Source organism: Petaurus breviceps, unplaced genomic scaffold (genome assembly GCF_028583685.1).
Source record: "Petaurus breviceps papuanus isolate PSGF00001 unplaced genomic scaffold, PetGlider_PUasm1.0 229, whole genome shotgun sequence".
NCBI classification, from domain to species: domain Eukaryota; kingdom Metazoa; phylum Chordata; class Mammalia; order Diprotodontia; family Petauridae; genus Petaurus; species Petaurus breviceps.
The window spans coordinates 38,544,365-38,565,328 of NW_027185903.1; the positions used below are offsets into that span (position 1 = coordinate 38,544,365).

The following is a 20,964-nucleotide window of genomic DNA, read 5'->3' on the forward strand; positions in this document are numbered from 1 at the left end:
GATGAATGATGACAGATGTGACTGATTATTTAACTGATAACTTTGTAAAGCTAGAATCAATCTATCAACCCCAAACCACTTTCTCATGACTCTACATGATTTTGCAGGCTTCTTAGAAATCACATGACACGGTGTGGTTATATTGAGAGCATTATTTTCAACTTTTCTCACATGACACGTGTAACTTGGAACCAATAACATATAACCAAGGATTCATACTTAAAAAAGCATAAACACATTCATCTGCTGGTGTCTCTATGTGTGTGTGTGTGTGTGTGTGTGTGTGTGTGTGTGTGAGTGAAGCCTGGGGCAAAGAAAAAAAACATCTACAACAGTGACTCCCAAATCTATAAACCCAGCCCTAATAATGTCTGTGAAACTGTCGTCACACATTGTTAACTCCTTGCTGAATATTTCCTCCTGCATATCTCGTAAGCATCTTGAACTCAATGCCGACCAAAATGAGTTTCTTTCCTCCTCCACACTTCTCTGTTTCTGTTGAGTATACTACCATTTTTCCATTTGCCCAGATTTGTGATTGCTGAGTCATCAGTGGCTTTCCTGTCTCTGCTATCCCATACATCAAATCAATTGCCCAATATTGTCACTTCCTTTCCCCTCCATATACATGGCCACCACCCTCATTTAGCCCCTTATCTTCCCTAGAACAGTGGTCTATAAAGTTTTTTGATCACACACTCTATCAGCAAAAAAATCAGCAATCACAAAGACAAATCCCCAAACCCAAATCTTTTGGGCATTTGTCCTTTTTACTCACTTAGCTGATTAATTATATACATATAATGTTAGCTATTAGAATGTGAAGCTGCCCTAAGAGTTTTGGGATACTCTATATTCGCATGAGCAAAAATAGGAATGCAAAAATATGAGCTAAAGATGAAATAATATTAAAATAATTTTAAAGTGTTACTAATAGTATAAAATTTCTTTTTGCTCTAAGCTAGTTTTTGATGAATTATTAATAATGACATTTTAATGGGATGTGATTGAATATGCTTCCATGTTTTTGAAAATCTTGGTTTAACACTTCGTTAAACCAAATGATTTGAAGGTCTGTTTCTAAGTTCAGTTTGTTTCCATTCTTGGTTTTTGATGGTTGTCATAGCTGAAAAAGATTATCTTGGAAAAATTACATGGATGCAAATGAAAGAAGTATATCAGTAGATGTATGGCCTAACTCTTGATGTTTATCTTTCAGTTCCAGTTCACAAATTAGGCAAAGGTTTTTGTTGAAATTTTTATAGCAAATTTCTATCTTTTTTATGCTAATCAGTGGTTCTTGCAAACTAATCATATGGTGTTACTTTTTTTTTTTTTTGCTTTTTTGGAGGGCAATTGGGGTGAAGTGACTTGCCCAAGGTCACAGGGCTAACAAAGTGTTAAGTGTCTGAGGCCAGATTTGAACTCAGGTCCTCCTGGCTCCAGGGCCTGTGCTCTATTCACTGTGCCACCTAGCTGCCCCTGGTGTTAACTTTTTTAGATTAAAAAAATGAGTTCAAAACCTAGTGAATGTCTTCATTTGATTTTGATACAGGTTAAAAATTTTTGTTTCCAGATTTAAGTGTGTAGCTATGCAATTTCTTATAAGTGACACATCTTTTTTTAATGACAAAAGTTTAGTTTTAAAAATTCTTCCTAATTGTGATGGCTAATATCTCAGGGCAAAATGTAGTGAAGGTAAGAGTCATCATTAATGATGGTAGATGTAAATCTGTATTCAAAATAAAGTTCTTCATAATTTTGATTATTTTATTAACTTTTTGGCAGATCTGATTAGATAAACATTATCTTTATATCCTCAAAATATGACTGGTAGTAGAAATGTCTGTCATTTATTGTTCAATTATGCTGGCAAAAGTGTGTCATCTTTGCCCTGTGGTTTCTTTGCAGAAATTTTCCAAAGTCACTCGTTCATCTTGTGAGAATTTGTTAAAACTAGATAATATAGTCCCTAAATCCACTTAGCCTGGTACGTGTAGACTGCAATATGTCATAATGTGCTAATAGCAAAAAACAAGAGAGGGCACCACTGTCAACCCTTCCATCATTTGGAGCTCCTGATCTTCCATTAGGAAGCAGAAGGTATATGACATGTGATTGTCTGACATATACTTCAAGTGGATGTACTAATCTATTTATTAAATATTTACACAACTTCATTCTAATTTTATATGTATGTAAGTAGTATTTCTGTGTGAGTAATGTTTTATTTTATATATAATAATATAGCAAGAAGTTCTAATTTCTCTCTACAACCCAGTGGATCATTTTGCACACCTTTGGGGTTTGGACACCTCACTTTGAAGACTACTACCCTACACTTCTACTCTCTGACCCTCCAATTCAATCTTTTTCTTCTGAGCTCTCTCAGTCCAGTCTAGCTTCCATAAGTTGGAATTCATTCCCAACATCCAAATCTTTCTTAGGCAAATATTTGATCCGGTTACTCCCTTCCTTAAAAACTTCAATGACTCTCTATTGCCACTAGGATAAACTAACCATAAAACCTCATCAGCTTAGCTTTTTTATTTTTTTTATTAAGTGATTGGGGTTAAGTAACTTGCTCAAGGTTACACGGCCAGTTATTTCTGGGTGTGGTGCTGAGTATCGGAGTCCAGATTTGATCACCAGGTCATCCCGACACTGGAGCCATTGCTCTTACTCACTGAGCCACCTGTCTGCCCCTACTCAGCTTAGCTTTTTAAGGCCCTCCACAGTCTGGCTGGCCCCTAATTTTCATGGCCTTACTTCATTCTATCCTTCTTGACATAGTATGTTTAAGCCAAATTGGGATGCTAGCAATTCCTCAAACTTAGAACTCCATGTCCCACATCCTTACCTTAATTCCGTCCTCCTCATCATCTCCACCCTTTCTTTTTCCAAGGCTCAGATCAGTTGTAATCTCCTCTGTGAAACAGACCCTAATCCCCCAGTTAGTACTGCTCTTTCCCTCCCGTTTTATTTGTTTCTGTATTATTTGTGTTCATATTTTATTTTCCCAGTAGGATGTGAAATTGTCGAGGGTAAGGACTATCTCATTTTGTCATTGTTTTCCCAGTGTCTTGTATATGATGGCATCTAAGAAAACATTCAGTGAATTGAAAATCAAAGTCGAGGTGATTTGTGAAAAAAGAAATTTTTGTTGTAATTAAGTGTTAATGAAATGAAATATAATATGACATGAACAGGAAGAATATACCATGTAATAGAGATAAAATGGTTTACATACCATTATAAATTATGAATTTTTATAAAATGGAATGTAATTGACCAGGCTAGTAAGTGTCTCACTGTCAAAACTGGAATAGAATGAGACACTTGTAGTCCTTCTAAAAGTTAGCAAAAGGAAGTTTACCTAAGTAACCATAGCAAAGTTAACCTAAGTTTACTGAGTTAAACATGGCAAAAGAAAGACATTCAGGGGAGGGAAAGTCCATTACTTGAGTACATAGCCAGAGGTATACTGGAGCCAGCTCAGTAGAGCCGTGAACATTTGTACCTTGGAAATCTGCAGACTGCAAATTAGGCCTTGATTTAGTGTTCTTTCGATTGTCCAGTCTTAAAAAAGTGGTGAACACATGATGATAATGTAGATTAAATTTGAAAGTGTGTCCTGTAGACATTTTTCTTCCCTGGAGAGCTAGTTGTTACCAGCACACTCTCTTGGGCTGGTGTTGGGCATGCTGTTAGTCTGCATTCAGAAACCAGAGGGAGGTGCAGGAGGTTAGGGATTAACAGCCTGGTTGTTTTAGGTGACCAGAAAGCTAAATCCAACATTGTTCCCATTACAAAATGCTTCCTCTTGCCATGGCCATATATTCTCTATTCCAGTTTGGTTTTGAGACTAACGAGATTGATGATAATGTTTAGCACCAGAATCAGGTGAATTAGACTGAGAAATATGACACATGGGCAACTCAGTTTAATAGATATTAGTTTAATGCCAAAAAAGTGCTATTACTGGTAATTCTAAATCCCAGTTGCATATATACAAGGTGGTGGGGGAGCTAAATGGTTCAGTGGATAGACCACTGGGTCTGGAATCAGGAATACCTGAGCTCAAATTTGACCTTTGGCACTTACTACCTTTGTGACCCTGGGCTTAAACCTCTATTTCCTCAAATGTAAAATGTTGATAATAACAACACCTACTTTTTCAGTGTTATTATGAGGATCAAGTAAGATAATATTCATAAAATGTTTAGCACAGAGTGCTATATAAATGCTTATTCCCTTCTAACCTTTGTACCTTTGTCTAGAAAAGCTATGATGAAATAGGATAATGAATTTGGGGTTGGGGTATAGATACAATTTTGCTAAAGTAAATATAAATAGTTTGACAATTAGACTTCATGTTAACAACCAAACTTTTAGTTTAAATGATACTGCAAATTGCCTTGTATCAGCAAATACTACCTTCCTCATAGGGCTGTGAAGGAAGTACTTTGTGAGCTGTACCTAAGGAAATGTGAGTTGTTCTAATGCTGTGCAGACAGGCTCTCAGAACCATCCATACCTGTTGTATTTCTCACATAGATCACCATCGGTCAGGTTATTAAGGCAGTTATCTGAATAAATCAGGCAAAATCCCACTTTTCACCTAACGTCTACATTTTTTAATTTAAATTATCAGAATTACTCTCAATTTTTAGCTTCACTTTGCCAGTGGAGACTTAATTGACATTTATTTATGCTTCAGGAAAAGAAATAACTGTTTCTCTTAGGTCCCAATTGTTGAGGATAGCATTAAGGAATCACAGGGACTGAGTCAAAGTGGGCTAAACCACTCCCTTGATGGTATTTTTTATCCAGTTGAGATATTTCACTGAAAGAAAAGTGTAGACACCAGGTCCTTGGGGAACACCACATTTTCCAGGAAGACCAAAGGAAGTGATTCCTGTAAAGCTGTTCTTGCATATCAAAGGGCCACCAGAATCTCCCTGGCAGAAAAAAAGATGTGGGAAGGGAGGGAAATCAACGTTAAATGTTAGTTGAAATAGGTAAAGGTTCAAGAGATTAAAAAAATGAATTGTCTTCAGTTTATACTTAAGTCAAGTGAGAGTTAATGCTTAATAAATACCATTGTGTTAGGTAATATTTGAAAAACCCTAGATTTTTATTATTTAGTTTCTTTCAGAATCAATGAAAGCATGAGCTAAAATCCTAGCTAACAGCAGCAGCTAAATCTTTCCCTTTCTGTTTTTTTTCCCCTCATCATCAGAAATTAATTGGAATCTTTTCTTTTTGAAAAGAGAAAATTTCTGGAAATGATGAATATAATAATTTAATTAAAAGTAATGTTTGTATATCAAAGGGAAAATTAATCAAATATATTTGAGACCCTGAATCTGAAGTCCAAGAAAAGATGTCTTGGTAGTTTAAGTTCTTTGTGGATTGTTCAGTTGTTTCAGTTGAGTCTGATTCTTAGTGACTCCATTTGAGGTTTTCTTGGTAAAGATACTGGAGTGGTTTGTCATTTCCTTCTCCAGCTCATTTTACAGATGAAGAAACTGAGGCAAACAGGGTTAAGGGACTTGCCCAGGGTCACCCAGCTAGCGTCTGAAGCTGGATTTAAACTCAGATCCTCAAAGCCCAGAGCTCTATCTGATTTGCCACCTCACTGCCCCTTTTATGATTTATCCCCCACCAAAAACCAAACAAAAACAAAAATCCAAAACCAAAGCCAAAGCAGACTGGGAATTCAACCCCAAACCCAATAATGGCCAAACAAAAATCTCAGAACAGATATCTCTTCTTAAGTTTCATTTGTATTTAGAAGATCCTTAGCAACCAATGACATGCTGATATGTGCCCTAGAATTAGAGAGCCTCAGTTCAAGTCTCCTTTCTGATATTACCTATATAACCTTGCCCAAGTCACTTAACCTCTGCTTGCCTCTGTTTCCTCAACTGTAAAATGGAGATGATAAAACAGACCTTCTAGGGTTGTTGTGAAGATCAGAAGAGATAATATTTGTAAAGCACTTATAGCACAGTTTCTGGCATATGGTAGAAATTTACATACATATATGTATATATGAAATACATACATACATACATGAATATATATAATTATTAGTATTATTATAGTACCTGGCACACAGTAAGCTGTATATAAATGCTAGCTATTGTTATCAGTCTGAACTGGAGCCAAAATACGACTGCCTGCAGTGGAATCTGGTGATTGATGGGCAGGATCTTCGAAGGCCTAGCTGTAGCCCTCCTACAGAAGTAAGTTACCATTTCTGCCAACCTTCTGGCCACTTCTGGCTTAGTTAAGCAGGGCTAGCAAGCCATTTGAAAAGGTGGAGTAAGGAAACTGCTGATCTAAGAGGTCTGATCAAACACATCTCCTTTGCAGGCTTGTCATGGTGCTGAAAATTCACAGCAATAGCTTTTATTTGGCCACATGGAATAGTGAGAAGAGGTTAAAACCTTGCCTCTGATGTTAGCTATCTGTGTGACTGTGGGCATCTAACACCCTCTCTGGTCTTTAGCTTCCTTATCAGTAAAATGATGGGGTTGGGCTAGACGGCTTATGAGGTTCCTCCCAGATCTATGATTCTATGCACTTGTTGGCATGTGCTTCTGAGAAGAGGAGGCCTTAAGACTTAGGACAGAGAACATGTGTTTTGATGAGTTGGCAGAGAGAGTTGAAGAGGAGTTGGGGAATAGGGGATAAGGTCCTGCCCCCTCAAGATATCACTTTGTGACTTGGATACATGAAGAATAGAATGTTAAAGAATATGACTAGAGACTGAGAAAAGAAGCTGCAAGGTACTGACCAACTCCATGGACTACAGCTGCCTCTAGTGGCCGGGCACTTTAATGAGAATGGGAATTTGAAGATCTTCCCTGCCCCTTAATAGACCTAAGCAGGGAATCTGAAGACTTCCCCTGCTTTAAAAATAAACTGTGCCCCCTAATAGGCTTAATGTAATCACATGGAGTTTATGATGGAGGGAATTTGCTAAAGGGTGGAGCACAGCCCACAGGAAGCTGGGAATCAGAGCTAGTGAGATGGTGGGAGAGAGAGGAGGTTCAGGCAAGGAGTCAGATAGGCTTGTGAGTAGATATTGATCTAATATTGGTTTGTGGGAAGGCTAAAAGATGCTGTGGCTCTCAGTGTTATTATGGCTTCTTAATATCTTTGGTACTATGATGGAATTAGCTTACTAGTTTTGGGATTTGGTTTTCTGGTGTCTAAATAAATGCTTCAGTTCTGTCCTCTATATGGAGAGTTTGTTATTTTTTGCAGTCGAACATTATGCAATATTTATAGTCATGGTCTTTATCATAATGATGGGCACTGTAAATATTGCATTGGCACTACAAGCACCCACATTAATCTCTTTGCTTGTTTCCCCTCCCCAGACTCTTCTAGGCCTCAACCATAAGAATCTCCTTCATTTTAGAAAGGCAAATAATTCATTCTATCCCTATTTACCTCTTCTGTTTACCTAACAGAGTAACTACTGACTCCAACTTGTTCTTTACTTACGTTACACGAGTCTTTCCCACCATTTATATTTCCAGCGCAAATCATGTTTGGTCCAATAAAAGGTTTAAGATTGTAATGATCTTTATCATTGCAGATTCTTCTGTCTATAACCGTGACATTGACTTCTCTCAGAGTGTCTGGAAACTTGATGGGTTTGTTCACCATTTGTCCCCATCCTGCAACTTGGCAAACAGTACCCTGTTTGACGTCTTTTCCGCTTTGGGGCAGCTTCAGTAACTTTACAGCCTTCGTAATCTTTGCTTTCCCATTCAGCTATTGGATAACAAATACAAACAGTTATATTATCAGGACGGGTTAGTAAAGTAATGCCCATCTTTGTTACCAATAAAATATATGCAAATTGGAGAGATCCAGACAGAACTGAGCACACATCAGAGACCAGAAACCCAAGAAAGCATCTCTGTGTGTACGTGAAACCTTGCTTTTAACAGTTTCCCCAACATTGTTCTCCCCCTGCCCCTGCCCAACCCCAAAGTATCCCTTTCTTCTCCAGATACGGCAGTTATGAAGCCTGTGGTCTCCAAAAGTCAAGGGTTCGGATGGTGTATTCATCAAATCCTAACCCTTAACCCTTAGGATAGTACTATAAGCCATAGGACTCCTGGAAATCCTTTGATTCTTAGAGGGGTGAAATAAAAGTTGTCTTGTAAAAAAAAAAAATACACAAAAACCCTAAGGCAGCTTATGGAGTTGGTAGATCTGCTGACTTTAATGAAAATCCATGAAACTAATGAAAAGGCAGTGTGAGGGTGCATGGCATAATAGATAAGGCTCTGGGTTTGAAGCCAGGAAGATCTGGGTTCCAATCCCACCTCTGTCATGTAAGCTACATGTCACTTAACCTCTGAGTGACCATCTCATCTATAAAATAAGAGAGTTGGACTTCCGAGCTCCTTCCCAACTGTAAATCTGAATCTCTGAGGTCTCTTCGGGCTTTAAATATGTGATCCTCGGATATTTAGGGAGTTTATCAAGGAAATCTTTTAATTACCCTTCCCCACACTGGAAAGAAGGAAGAATAAGCATTTATTAAATGTGCAATGGTTCATTACTTTTACAAATATTATTTCACTGGATCCTCAAAACAATCCTGGGAGGTAGGGCATATTATTATTCCCATTTTACAGATGAGGAAACTGAAACAGACTGAGGTTAAGTGACTTGCATAGACACAGCTAATGACTGAGGCCATATTTGAACTTGGGCTTTCCTGACTCCAGGCCTAGCATTCTATCCACTGGCCACCTAGCTACCTCTGGGCATGTCTGCTTATGACATGTGCTTTTGCCCCAAGGCAACCATTCTTATGCTCCTGAGGAGAGACTCTCCCTCCTCCCCACTTTCCTCACCCCCAACACCTGCTGCATTCATAGGATGTGTCTAGTAGAAAAAGGAAAAGGGCCCAAGTTCTTGATGAAAGCTCCTTTTTACAAATTGGTATATTATCTCCTGCCTAATGCGATGGAGCTTCTGAAAGTTTGTCCCATAACTCTGGGAGTCAATGAGTTCATCTTGGGGCAGCTCCTATCCATGAAATCTGTGTTCCAGGAGGTACCAAAGGGTAGCTCCAAACCAACCAATTCATCTTGGGGATAGCCCTAGTCACTGAGACGGAAATAGGAGGGTCTTATTCCCTCAACACAGCACCAGCATGCACTTTATTGAAGGGGTTCTTAACTTTTTTTGTGTCAAAGATCTCTTTGGCAATCTGGTAAAGCTTATGGACCCCTTTTCTGTTTCATGTTCTTTAGTGCACAAAATAAGATACATAAGATTACAAAGAAAACCAATTATATGGAAGTAAAGATCTGTATTTTCTCCATCCAAGTTCATAGACCCTGTGAAATCTATCCAATGACCCCTTGAGGGTTCCCTGAATCAGGAGATATTTCAAAAATCCTTCCCAAAGGTGCATCACCTTATAAATTCATCATGTTGATCAGGAAACATCTTTGATCACCTCCATACAGTTATAAGACCAATGCCAGATGTGTTGACTAATTCATAGCAGTTCTATATATAAAAGAAGAAGAAATTGGAAATTGCATACCTGAAGAAGTTTAAGATCACCTTCATGTGTTTTTGGGTCATAGCATGGATAGGAAAACTCTTTCTTAACAGTCATACTCTGTTGTTCTGGCTCTTTCTTGCTTCTTGAGTGAGCTCCAAGAGTGATCTTGGTTGCTTTTGTTCTGAACCAGATATGATGCCATTAGTATTAGATAATACCCAATAGTTGCTGCCTATGCCATTTTATGGAGTTAGCTATGTCATCTGTGTGTAAAGAGGTATGTTGTTGAAATACTATATCTGCTGTAGATAATAGGGGTGTGAAAATACTTGGGAAAACTCTAAAATGCTCTATATATCTAAGGCATTATAATTATTCATCTCATTTTCATCTTTTTTGGAGGGCATAGCGTTTAGATAGAAATTGTCCTAATATAAGCAATATTTAATTAATGTTCTCTGGACTATTTTAATGCACAAATGACTAAAAGAACTGGTTTTTTTTTGTAATTGGATAAGGTATTGGTATATAAGTTCATCTTCTTAAGTAGTATTAATAGTAGTATATATCTACCTATTACTAATACAATATATTAAAGGTAGGTATGTGACAAAGTGGATAGAATGCCAGCCTGGAGTCAGGAAGCCTCATCTTTCTGAGTTCAAATCCAGCCTCAGATACTTACTAGCTGTGTGACCCTGGGCAAGTCACTTAACCTTGTTTGCCTCAGTTTCCTCATCTGTATAATGAGCTAGAGAAGGAAATGGCAAACCACTCCAGTAACTCTGCCAAAAAAAAAAAACCCAAATGGGGTCACAAAGACTAAACAACACTGTCTACAAGGAGAGGCAGGTAGTTGGTATAGTGGATAGCTGCTGGACCGTGAATCAGGAAGAGGAGTAAATTCTGACATTTATGTGACCTTGGGCAAGTCACTTCTCTCAGTCTATAGTGATAGCACCTACCTCACAGTATATTTATGAAGATCAAATGAAATAACACCTGTAAAGTTCTTTGCAAACCTTCAGCTCTCTATAACCTAGGAACTACTTTTAAGGAGTGGTTTGCCATTTCCTTCTCCAGCTGATTGGTTTAAATCACTTGCCAGGGATCACAATTAGTAAGTGTCTGAGGCTGGATTTGAACTCAGGTCTTCCTGACCCCGGATCTCTATCCACTGTACTTTGTAGCTGCCCTAAGAGAAAGGAATAAATGACTATCCTGCTGTTGAGCTTTGTAGCATTCTCTGCTCCTTACTAATAGTCATGTAATGGTTCATCACCCTTGCTGAGGCAGATGCCTCAGGTGATGCCACATTTTAAGACTCTTCTTTGCTGGAAATTAATTACTTCAATGCCTCATGCCTTCATGGAGGATAGAGAAGAGAGTTGATAAGATCTTGGGAGAAGAAGGATCCTAATTTTCTGATTTCCAGTTCCCTAAAGGAGAAGAAAGCCTGAGAAAAAGCTGACATGCAGAGGAGGCCAGCACTTCATTCAGGTTTAGGGACTTAAAGAGAATCTGGAGCATGTGTCTTTTTTCTCAAAACCCGAAGGCAGAAGACCAGGATCTCTCTCCTCCCCAGCTCTTGTTAATTTCACCCATCATGCAGGCATGGAGCATTGGAGTCACAAGTCTCACTCAGTGGAGTTTTCAGCAAATGGGCTTTGAGGAGAGGGTTATGTTCCCATGTGGACCCTGGGCCTGCGCCTATTTGGCCTTGGGTAAGGCAGGCTTGTCCATTTACAGGTTGTTTTGGGTTTTCTGCCAACAAAGAAACACAGGTCTAATTGGGGAATTCAAGACCCTAGCTTTGGACTTCCCCAGAAAAACCAAGTAGATACAATGGATATGGAAAATGTTGGGGGTTAGGTGGAAATCATCCTGGGTATTCTTGTATGTGGAAGCTAGGTAATGAGGTAGTAGGATTTAACACAAACAAGCAAACAAGAGTTTATATTAAAGACTTTTAAAAAAAAACTCTGGGATTCTTTATTTTCTTTGGAGAACTAGTTTCCTTTCTTACCTTCTCCCTTCAATCCTCCCCCCCAAGAAAAAACAAAACAAAACACTCATTCAGATTTACAAATTGCAACACTCTAAAGACACATGTTTATTTTACATAATACTATCTTCTCAAGGGTCCCAGTTCACATTCTGAACCTATAAGCAGGAACTGTGATAGCACCTTATTCAACATTGGGTTTACTTGTTAGTAAGTTTTTCCTTCTGCAAAACCTGTCTCTACACTCTTTCAACCCCATTGTTTTACTTCCCTATTAATCTGCATGGAGAATCAGGGGAGTTCAGCAAAATTAATTTAAAAAGTCTTTTGAAGGAGGAAAAGTGCTTACTTACATAATACAGTGAGCTGCAGTTATCACCCAGTCTTCTTTGATCAGAACTCCTCCACATAAACTTTTTCTGTCATGGATTAAGACCATGTAGGGTCTTGAATGAGGATACACTTCATTGCCTCCAATTATATCTACACAGGAATCTGTTAAAAGAAAAAGTAATTCAAATAATAACCAATCTTTCCTGGAGGGGCTGCATGGAAAAGAACTGTTGCTTCATTCTTGGAAATGCTACATTTAAGCATTTCCATCTGGACGGGAGGGCCCATCTCCATGTCACCCACAAAGACCATGTTGAGTTTGAGGGTCTTTGTGGGAGGGAATGGTATGGGGGAGTACGGTTCAGGTTGGAGTTGTGACAAATCACTGGCATAGTAATATCTGGAGAACCTGAGGGCAAATAGATAAGACTGGACTAAAACAAGTCTGTAGTCATTTGGGGAGCATGAATGGTATTTGTATGGAGTGGTGGTCCTTAGAGAAAGTGGCCCTTAGGTTGCCCTGTGTGTGATCCTGGAGTACAGGTTAGTTTTGAGGAGCAGAGCTTCTTCCTGACCATAGGCCCTGGCACAGTCCCTTAATGCAATGGACACAAGCAGTCCTTTGGTCATAACTTTACCTCCAAGTCCTGTAGTGTGATTTTTTTTGACTCTAGTGTTTTGCATCTTGTAATTTCTCATTTTTGTTGTTGTTAGTTTGTTTCAGGTATGTCCCACTCTTTGTGACCCCATTTGGGGTTTTCTTGGCAAAGTGGCTTATTGAGAAAACAAATTATATTGCTATGTAGTTATCTACAGAGGTTTGCCATTTTCTTCTCCAGTGGAAATAGTGGATCCATTTTGTCAGGCAGTCAGAGGTGAAGTGACTTGCCCAGGATCAAACAACTAGTATGTCTGATGTGGGATATGAACCCAGGGTTTCCTGACTCTAAGTCCAGTATTCTATCCATTGTACTAATCACTTAGCAAAAATTTGTGTACCAGAACTGTGCTGGGTGCCAGTGTTACAAATACATAGAAGGAAACAATCCCCGCTGTTAAGGAGCCTACACATTGACATAGTACAGAGAAGCCACGCTTGTTGTTTCAGTTGTGTACAATTCCTTGTGACCCCATTTGGGGTTTTCTTGGCAAAGATACCAGAGTGGTTTACCATTTCCTTCTCCAGATCATCTTATAGTTGAGGAAACAGAGGCAAAGAAAGTTAAGTGACTCACCATACCATTCCCTCCCTCAAAGACCCTCAAAATCAACATGGTCTTTGTGGGTGACATGGAGATGGGCCCTTCTGTCCAGATAGAATGCTTAAGTGTCTGGGACCAGATTTGAACTTGGGAAGATGAATCTTCCTGATTCTAGGACTGACTCTCTATACACTGTACCACCTAGCTGCCCTAGAGAAATCATTACTTAAACCCTTTGTCCCAAACCCCCAAAAGCTCATTGCACAGTGCAACAGGAAACACAAGAATTCCTTAAGGGTGTGCAAAATGGAGTTGAAAACAGACAAGCCAGGAGACCCCCCCCCAAGACCCTTACATCTCTGTAGCTCAATTTCTCTGCTGTGACAAGATCTTGCCTAGATCTTTCCAAGAAAAATACCTCTGCAATTTCACTATAATATTCCAATTTATAAAAAAAAAAAAAACCACCCCACAAGTTTTGGCTTTTCCTATTTTTATCAACTTGCTAAGCAGCCTTAGAGTGGAAGTGAAAGACTCCTGTACTACTGGGGGCTATTAGTAGGGACTGCCCTCTTCCTCTTCCCATCATAATGTTCTTTCTAATTTGTCCTTCCAGTTGTGGTCATACTAGGAATGAGATAGGATTAGTTTTGGATTTTTCAATTCTAGTCCAGAGTGGGAAAGCCTAGATTTAGCCATGGCACAGGACCACAGCTTTCACCTCCTAGGGTTGGGGATGGAAGGCTACACAAATAAGTCTTTTGCTTTTGTAAAAATACCATTTTTGGATGATAGTCTGAAATTGTTTGAAGATACTTGCTTATGAGTATGGAGAAGATAATACACTAGAATCAGCTTGAACCAATTGATAAGGCAGCTTATTCAGTTTTCAGTGTGACAATTTATACCTTGGAAATCTGCAAGGTCTACCAATCAGGGCTTGATTTAGGTTTTTTTTTGGTTGATTGTTTAGACTTAATAAGCAATGGAGAGAATGTTAAAAATTTATACTAAACTTAAAAAGTGTGCTATGGGTCCATTTCATTATGTTTTTTGGAGCACTTGTGGTCAAACATTTACCAACACACCTCTGCATACCAAGCTCTCCTTATGGGTATATGTAATTAATCCTGTAACTTTGGTTGTTCAATTTCAGAGACTATTAGAAGCCTATTGCCAGCTGTCCAACATATTTCTTCATGCCTACTAGATAAGCTTTATGAGAGTTTATGGTTAATAAATTGTACCTCCTCTGTCCTCCAAATAAAATGCAATGGATTTTATTGGTCATATGATATTGCCCATTTAACACAGAGTCAGGGACTGGTCATCTTCTCTACAACTTAATAGTCTTAGAACATTGCCTAGAGCATTTAGAGATTGTGACACGACTAGTTTCCAACATTGTTCTTATCAGCAAATTTAAAACTTAAAGCTGGCAATGATGCCCCTTTGAATTTCTCTTGCTTATCTGAGTAGATAATTCCAGTGGCTTCATCGGTTTGTTTTTTTTCCCCAGATAGAATGATGAAAAAATTTTCTTTTTAAAATAGAAGCAAGCGTTTTTAGGTGTCAAGAAAGAATGCACAAAATGTAAAACTTCTGCAAGCTATGATAGTTTCTCCTTTGTTTCTGGTAGAAACAATATCAAGGTCTCCTCCTGCACATTTAAGGACTGGGACAGAAACAGGCAGAAACAGTCTTACCTCCAGGTATTAGCAGTAGGAATGTGACACCAGCGAGCAAGGAGACAAAGGAAGTCAAAGCCGCGTCCATTTTTGCTTGCACCCACCTACTCTGGGGAGTGTTTTTGAGCACTGATGCTCTTTAATATATACTGAAAAAATAAAAGGAGGATGTGGTTTTCTTTCATACCTCTTCCCCCACTTGGTTTTTCCCCTGTCAAAGATTGGTGTTAGGAAACAAAGCATAGTTGACCTCCAGCCTTGCGTAGATTTACCAGTATTGGGGGATAACACATAGACTTAGGATAGGGTGAAGGGAGACGACCCCCTTTGAGTCATAATACTACTGAAGTTGTTTGTTAGTGATGTGACTCTTTTTTTTAGGTAAAAAGATAACAAGTGTCTTGGATGATATTTCAAGGAGTGTGATTTTAATTGGGAAGAGAAGATATTTTGAAATCAAATGAATTTAGTCTGCAAAAACTGATTATGAACAGTCAAACATCAACCGGATCTTTTATTAGCCATCTCTAAGAAATGTAAAAATGGATTAATTTGTCAACCCTGAGGGGAAGAATATCCCTACCCATCCCCAGGCTGATGCCCTCTGGTCTCTTCCCCTTTCTGGAGAATGAGTTAACTGTATTCTTGTCTGGAGGTGTTGGGGAAGAAGAGATGAATCAGATCAGGGATTTTTAACCTTTTTTGTTGTTGTTGTTATCGACCTCTTTGGCATTTTGGTGAAGCCTTTTGACCTCTACTCAGTATAACCCAGGCTTCCCACCGAGGTGTTTTGTTTGTTGCTGCTTATGCATGATTCCTGGTTGGTGGAAGGGAGGACCACTGGGAGAGCTTTGTAAAGGAGAAGTGTTTGTCATGTCCTGCTTCAGGAAAAGATATACATGACTCCAGACTGTTTGGGACAAATTCTGGAGAGGAGGAGGGAAAAAAAAGACTGGGAAGTGGGAGATGTATAAAAAAGACTGTGTCTCAACATGTCCTTTATTCCCAGTTTATCTCCAGAGAGATTTGGGGGAATTTTCCCTTGGGCAATGTCGGAGCTCATCGTTTGGCTGAGCTATCTAGTTCATTCATTCTATACATTTTCTGGTATATTTGAATCTATACAACATCTCTGATTTCTGTTTTCTATCAAGTTGGATAAATGAGTTTACTAGTTTTTTCACTATTAGTGATGGTCTTTCATGCAACTAATATTTGGTGGGAAATAATTAAGCCTATGGATGTAAAATTAGTGTAACTTATCTCTTAAAAGGATAATGACCAGAAAAGTGGCTTTGATTTGTTGTTTTTTTAAAATCATGCCTTTAGGCCAACAATATTTAAGGGTAGGGGAGAGAGATTATTTTTTTCCATGTCTCTTCTCAGAGGAGAACAGAATGGCCAACCTCATGATCCCTTCTCTTGCTTCCCCCTAGGCAGGAATCAAAGTGTCCCTTGGAGAGGAGTGGGCAAGATTTCATATCTATATATCTATATCTGTATCATCTATATCTATATATAAAACTCCCTGCAAACTGTATTTAGATAACCCCTATATATAAATATATCTTACATATGTACTCTGTATCAGAATAATGTTTTTAAGTACATAAAGTAAAATACATAGGGTTATTAAGGAAACAAATTATATAGCTATGTAGTTATCAAAGTACCAAAAAACAAGTTCATAAAGTTCTTAGATTAAGAACCCCTGGACAACATAGATTCTTGAAGCTCTTTGAGTTTGTGTTTTAAAAAGAATTTGGTGTTTCTAAAGTTTCAAAAATTTCTCAGACTGTTGCAAAACTTAAGTATCTCAGGGAATTTTTTTTTTCTTAAAAGAATACATATGCTAAGGAGGGAATGTTTAGCTGAAAGAAGAAGCTAAATTTTGTGACTTCTGTCCAAATCGAGGAAAAAATTTTTTTCTAAGAATTACTAGCTTCAGCTTTTGAGGAAACATTATTTAGCTCTTATTATTGTCTCTTCGAAACAAATTTAATTTTTATACCTGACAGGGAGGTGGGATTGCTAGAATATTAAACAGACCCCTCTATGGTTCTTTAAGCTGTTTGATGACGAATTCATAAGGCCCACCATTAACAGGCTGCTGGACTCAAACGTCATATCTATTTCTTATAAATCATGATTGAAACCTTCAAGTGTGAGGAGTGTGAGATCATCCTTTCTGCTTTTCCCACCACTTAAGAGATATGTCACATATTTCAGAAACAGAGCCCTTTGTTGCTGGTTTTGGTGGGGAGCCCAGTGGTAATGTAGGCAGAAACAACAAAAAACAAGACTGGTTAACACATAGTGACTGAAAAACCCTCAAAGGAAGCGTTGACTCTTGCCTCTCTTACTGTGGTTGCCATGGCTGATTTTATGACAAATTTTTTAAAAGTTGAAACTGCTATTGGGCCTGCAAGGAATGAGTTACTGTGTTCTGTACCTGGCATGTGGTTTGGAAAGGCTTCAGTTTTAGAGAGCCTGTCCTTTAGTGAGAGGGGGCTAGGCTGTTACATAGGACATTCACAAGTGCGTATTTGAAAATAACACACTTAAAACAGAATTCAATAATTTTATGTATAACAGTTGTTGGAAATGATAGGAGGATGATACTTAAACCCCATCAGAATATAAAGTGGATTTTGGGACTTTTCATTAGGCATTTACATTTTGCCTTAATGAAGGTGATCCAACCAGCTCCCCTTGGTACATGACTGTAAGCAAAATGGCCAAACTTGAATAAATGAATAAAAACAATTTGCATTGTGTTAAGCACTGGAGATACAAATAAAAGTAAACAAGATCATCCCTACCCTTAAGGATCTCATAGTTTAATAGGGTAAGACAACACACAGAGGGATAGAAGGTATATTTTGGAGAGGGAAGTCAGAGAGAATGGCAATTGGAGTAATAGAGCGCTTGATCAAGATATCCTGGCTAGGAATGATAGTGTTGATTTGATTGCTGTTCTAGTTAGAGTTGGTAAAGCCAAGTGGGGTTGGGACTGAAAGCAGCAATACAGGATAGAGATGTCTGGGAAGTGTCATGGTGGCCTGAGACTGGGCAGTGTTCACCAATCTGAGCCCAGGGTTTATGGGTGCAAATTTTAGTTCCAGAAAGGGGAGGCTGGATGGCAACTCTTGTCAGGGGCAGTCCTCTCCAATGTAGAAGCTTCCCCTCCCACCAGTCAGCTCAAACTCACTTGGACCCAGGACATGGAAACTTCTTGATTCACAAGGTCACCTTCCAGCCTACACATTTTGTTGTTGTTCAGTCATTTTCAGTTGTGTCTGACTCATCATGACCCCATATGGACTCTTCTTGGCAAAAATACTGGAGTGGTTTGCTATTTCCTTCTCCAGCTCTTTTGACAGATGAGGAAACTGAGGCAAATAGGGTTAAGTGACTTGCCCAGAGTCACATAGTTAGTGTCTGAGGCCAGATTTGAACTCGTCTTCCTGATTCCAGTTCTGGTGCTCTTTCCATTGTACCACCTAGCTGCCTACACATATCTATCCCCAAAATAATATTTGATCACATGCTTAGGCAAGGAAATACCAGGCAGAAGAGACAGCCAGGGTTCCAGGTAAAAGCTTACCTAATTGAGTTCATTTTCCATTGGAAATAAGATGGGATTGGCTGCAGAAGGGGAAGAAAGAATATTGCCCCTTCTCTTTCCTCTTTCCAAGAGAGTCTAGAGACAAGGCACACTACCAGCTGCCAAGGAACCAAGGGCTGAACTCTTAGAACTGACATAGAGGCCCATTCTAGGGCTGCTGTTGAGGGAGCAGGAGAAGGTCCAAGGAACCACTCAGGTCTTCCACACTGCACCAAAATGCCAAGGGCTCCTAACTGGACCACCTCCTGGATGGAAGCAGGTCCCAGAGTTTCTACATGGTTGACTAGAACCAGGAAGGGCTGCTCATGGGATGGCCTCTGTTGCATATGAAAGGCATTCTTAGGTTCTCAAAGCAATATTTGCTTTCTCTCTCTTTTGAGTGAGCCATTCTACCATGGTGGGAATCTGAAAAGCTTCTAAATACTTTGTACTTACTTCCTGAAAGTCTCATAGAAAAAAATGTTGCCTGACTGAATTTGCTGGAACCAGGTTCTACTAGGAGTTCAAATTTTCAGTCTGAGCATTTTCACCTTGGAAATTGGCACATACTACAAATCAGGGCATGATTTATTTTTTTGTTGATTGTTTAGACTTAACAAAATGATGGAAAAATATTAAAAATGCAGATTAAATTTATATGTGTGTTAAATGTACTCCCCCCCCCCCCCCCAAGAAACAGTGGTTAAGCATTTACCTCTGGAAGATCAAGGGCATGGCAATCTCTATGGGCTGCTGAAGTGAGATGGGAATTGAGTAGCTTGAAGAACTTGTAAAAGGTTGTTTGAAGGGATATTAATATGGATACTGAAGTCCCTTAGTATGAAAGCAGTGGTTAGGGTGGAGCAAAAGACTCTGAGCCAGGGACTGGATTCATTGAGGAAGGAAGTACCCTGAGTTAGTTGACTGTTACCAGAATATTGAATGGGTGATAAATCTGGATTGAAATGAACCCAGGAGGAGAGATGGCAATGGTGGGCAGAGAATATTCTGACTCTCACACCTTTGAGTGAAAGAACAACCAGGACTGGAGAGAGAGGCCAGGCATGTGATGCTAACAGGAGGGGACCAGGTTATCAGTGAGTGCCAGGAGATGGAAAGAGTGGGAAAGGAAAAGATTTTAGATGAAAACAAGTTTGTTAACTATGGAACAGGCATTCCAGAGAACACAGTGTAAGGGTAGACTGGGTACACTGGAGTGGGGCATTGAGGGAGGGTAGGATTGAGGGGGATGGGAATAAGGGGATGGGCAGTGGGGGATAGGGAATAGAATTTGCATACTGATACCCAGAGGTTCAAATTGGCTTCTATTTATGGGGTAAAAAGAATCAAGGAATCCCACCTGGGCTGGTAAGCAGATGGCTATTAAATCTTTTAAAAGAAAAGTAGCAGCAGTGCCTGTGTGGTGCAGAGGAAAGGTTATTGAGGAGAATTAATATTGGATTATCTCACTTAATAGCCAATATTTCTATGTGATCCATCCTTTCCCTCATTTTGACAGGTCCCATATCTGAAGATCAAGCAGTTTCTGAAAGGTATAATTAAGGTGATTATGCCTAGGTCCCAAGGCATCTGCTGGCCAGCTGGTAAGGCTCTCCCCAGGGGTGACTCTTATGGCTTGGCTTTTCCTACCTCCTAAAGATGAAGTAATAGGGAAGAGCTGAGAACTCTTAGCCCACCTCCTCATTAAAATATCCACCAATCAAGGCTGCCTTACGTTTTCCAGGGGAGGTCCTAATGATGGTGTAATGGACACCGAGACATAACAGGACAGCTAGGCCAATTATAATTTGATAGGAGTGTTTATTAACCGGCTGGGACTGCCTTTCAGACTGAAAGACAGCCTTGAGCTTTCTGTTAGACATTATAGACAATGTGATTGCTGGCAACAGAATATGTTTCTAAGGGGTTAGCATTGTTTCCATTGAAGCGGAGCTTTCTCAGTATTATTCTTATCGAAGCAAAACATTCTCAGTATTATTCTTATTGAAACAAAGCCTTAGTATTATTTCTACTGAAGTGAAACAGACCTGAATCATGGGAATCTGTGACATGTTTTTAGCAACACAGGTGAAACATTTCTTTACTATTGGAGCCTATTAGGTGGTTTCCAAGGAACCCAGTAGGGGTCCCCTCTAGCAGATTTAAGGGGGCTCTAGTGTATAATTTCTGGTGGGCACTTCAATGGTACTGTCAGGTCAATCAGAAGAAAGCTGCACATAAGGTTAAAAGGTGTTGTCATCACACGCTCAGGGTCTTTAGCACAAACGGAGGCATGCTATAAGACCCTCATGATGCATGTTCTTGCTAATAAAAAGATATCTTGCTTGGAGAATTGTCTCTACCCTTTGTTAAATTACTCTCATGACACTATGGCACTGGGGTCAGAAGACCTGGGTTCGTATCCTGCCTCTGATGCTTACTACTTATTTGGCCTGGCATAAGTTACTTAGTCTCTCTGGGTCTCAGTTTCCTTACCTGTAAAATGAGGCAATTGGACTAGATAGCCACTGAGGTCTCTGAGCTCCATCCATCAGGCGATATACATTTCTTAAGTA

The 20,964-nt window shown here is 39.3% G+C and overlaps 1 protein-coding gene across 1 annotated transcript; it reads right to left on the reverse strand.

The window, feature by feature from the left end:
- Window positions 1–3,942: 3,942 nt before the first annotated feature.
- LOC138167532 (granzyme A-like) lies at window positions 3,943–14,951 on the reverse strand. Its single transcript, XM_069096514.1, has 5 exons — window positions 14,800–14,951; window positions 11,912–12,053; window positions 9,593–9,734; window positions 7,522–7,794; window positions 3,943–4,961 (listed from the first exon to the last, which is right to left on the reverse strand). The coding sequence occupies exons 1-5, from the start codon at window positions 14,867–14,869 to the stop codon at window positions 4,800–4,802; spliced, it is 789 nt and encodes a 262-aa protein (XP_068952615.1). The 5' UTR covers window positions 14,870–14,951; the 3' UTR covers window positions 3,943–4,799.
- Between the last annotated feature and the right edge of the window lie 6,013 nt (window positions 14,952–20,964).

What these genes read in the sequence shown, in the direction of transcription:
- LOC138167532 (XM_069096514.1), bottom strand. Translation starts at nt 14,869, where the DNA reads ATGGACGCGGCTTTGACTTCCTTTGTCTCCTTGCTCGCTGGTGTCACA. An exon ending in CCTACTGCTAATACCTGGAG is followed by an intron (nt 12,054 to 14,799) that starts GTAAGACTGTTT and finishes TTCTTTTAACAG; the next exon opens with ATTCCTGTGTAGATATAATT. An exon ending in ACTGCAGCTCACTGTATTAT is followed by an intron (nt 9,735 to 11,911) that starts GTAAGTAAGCAC and finishes TATCTGGTTCAG; the next exon opens with AACAAAAGCAACCAAGATCA.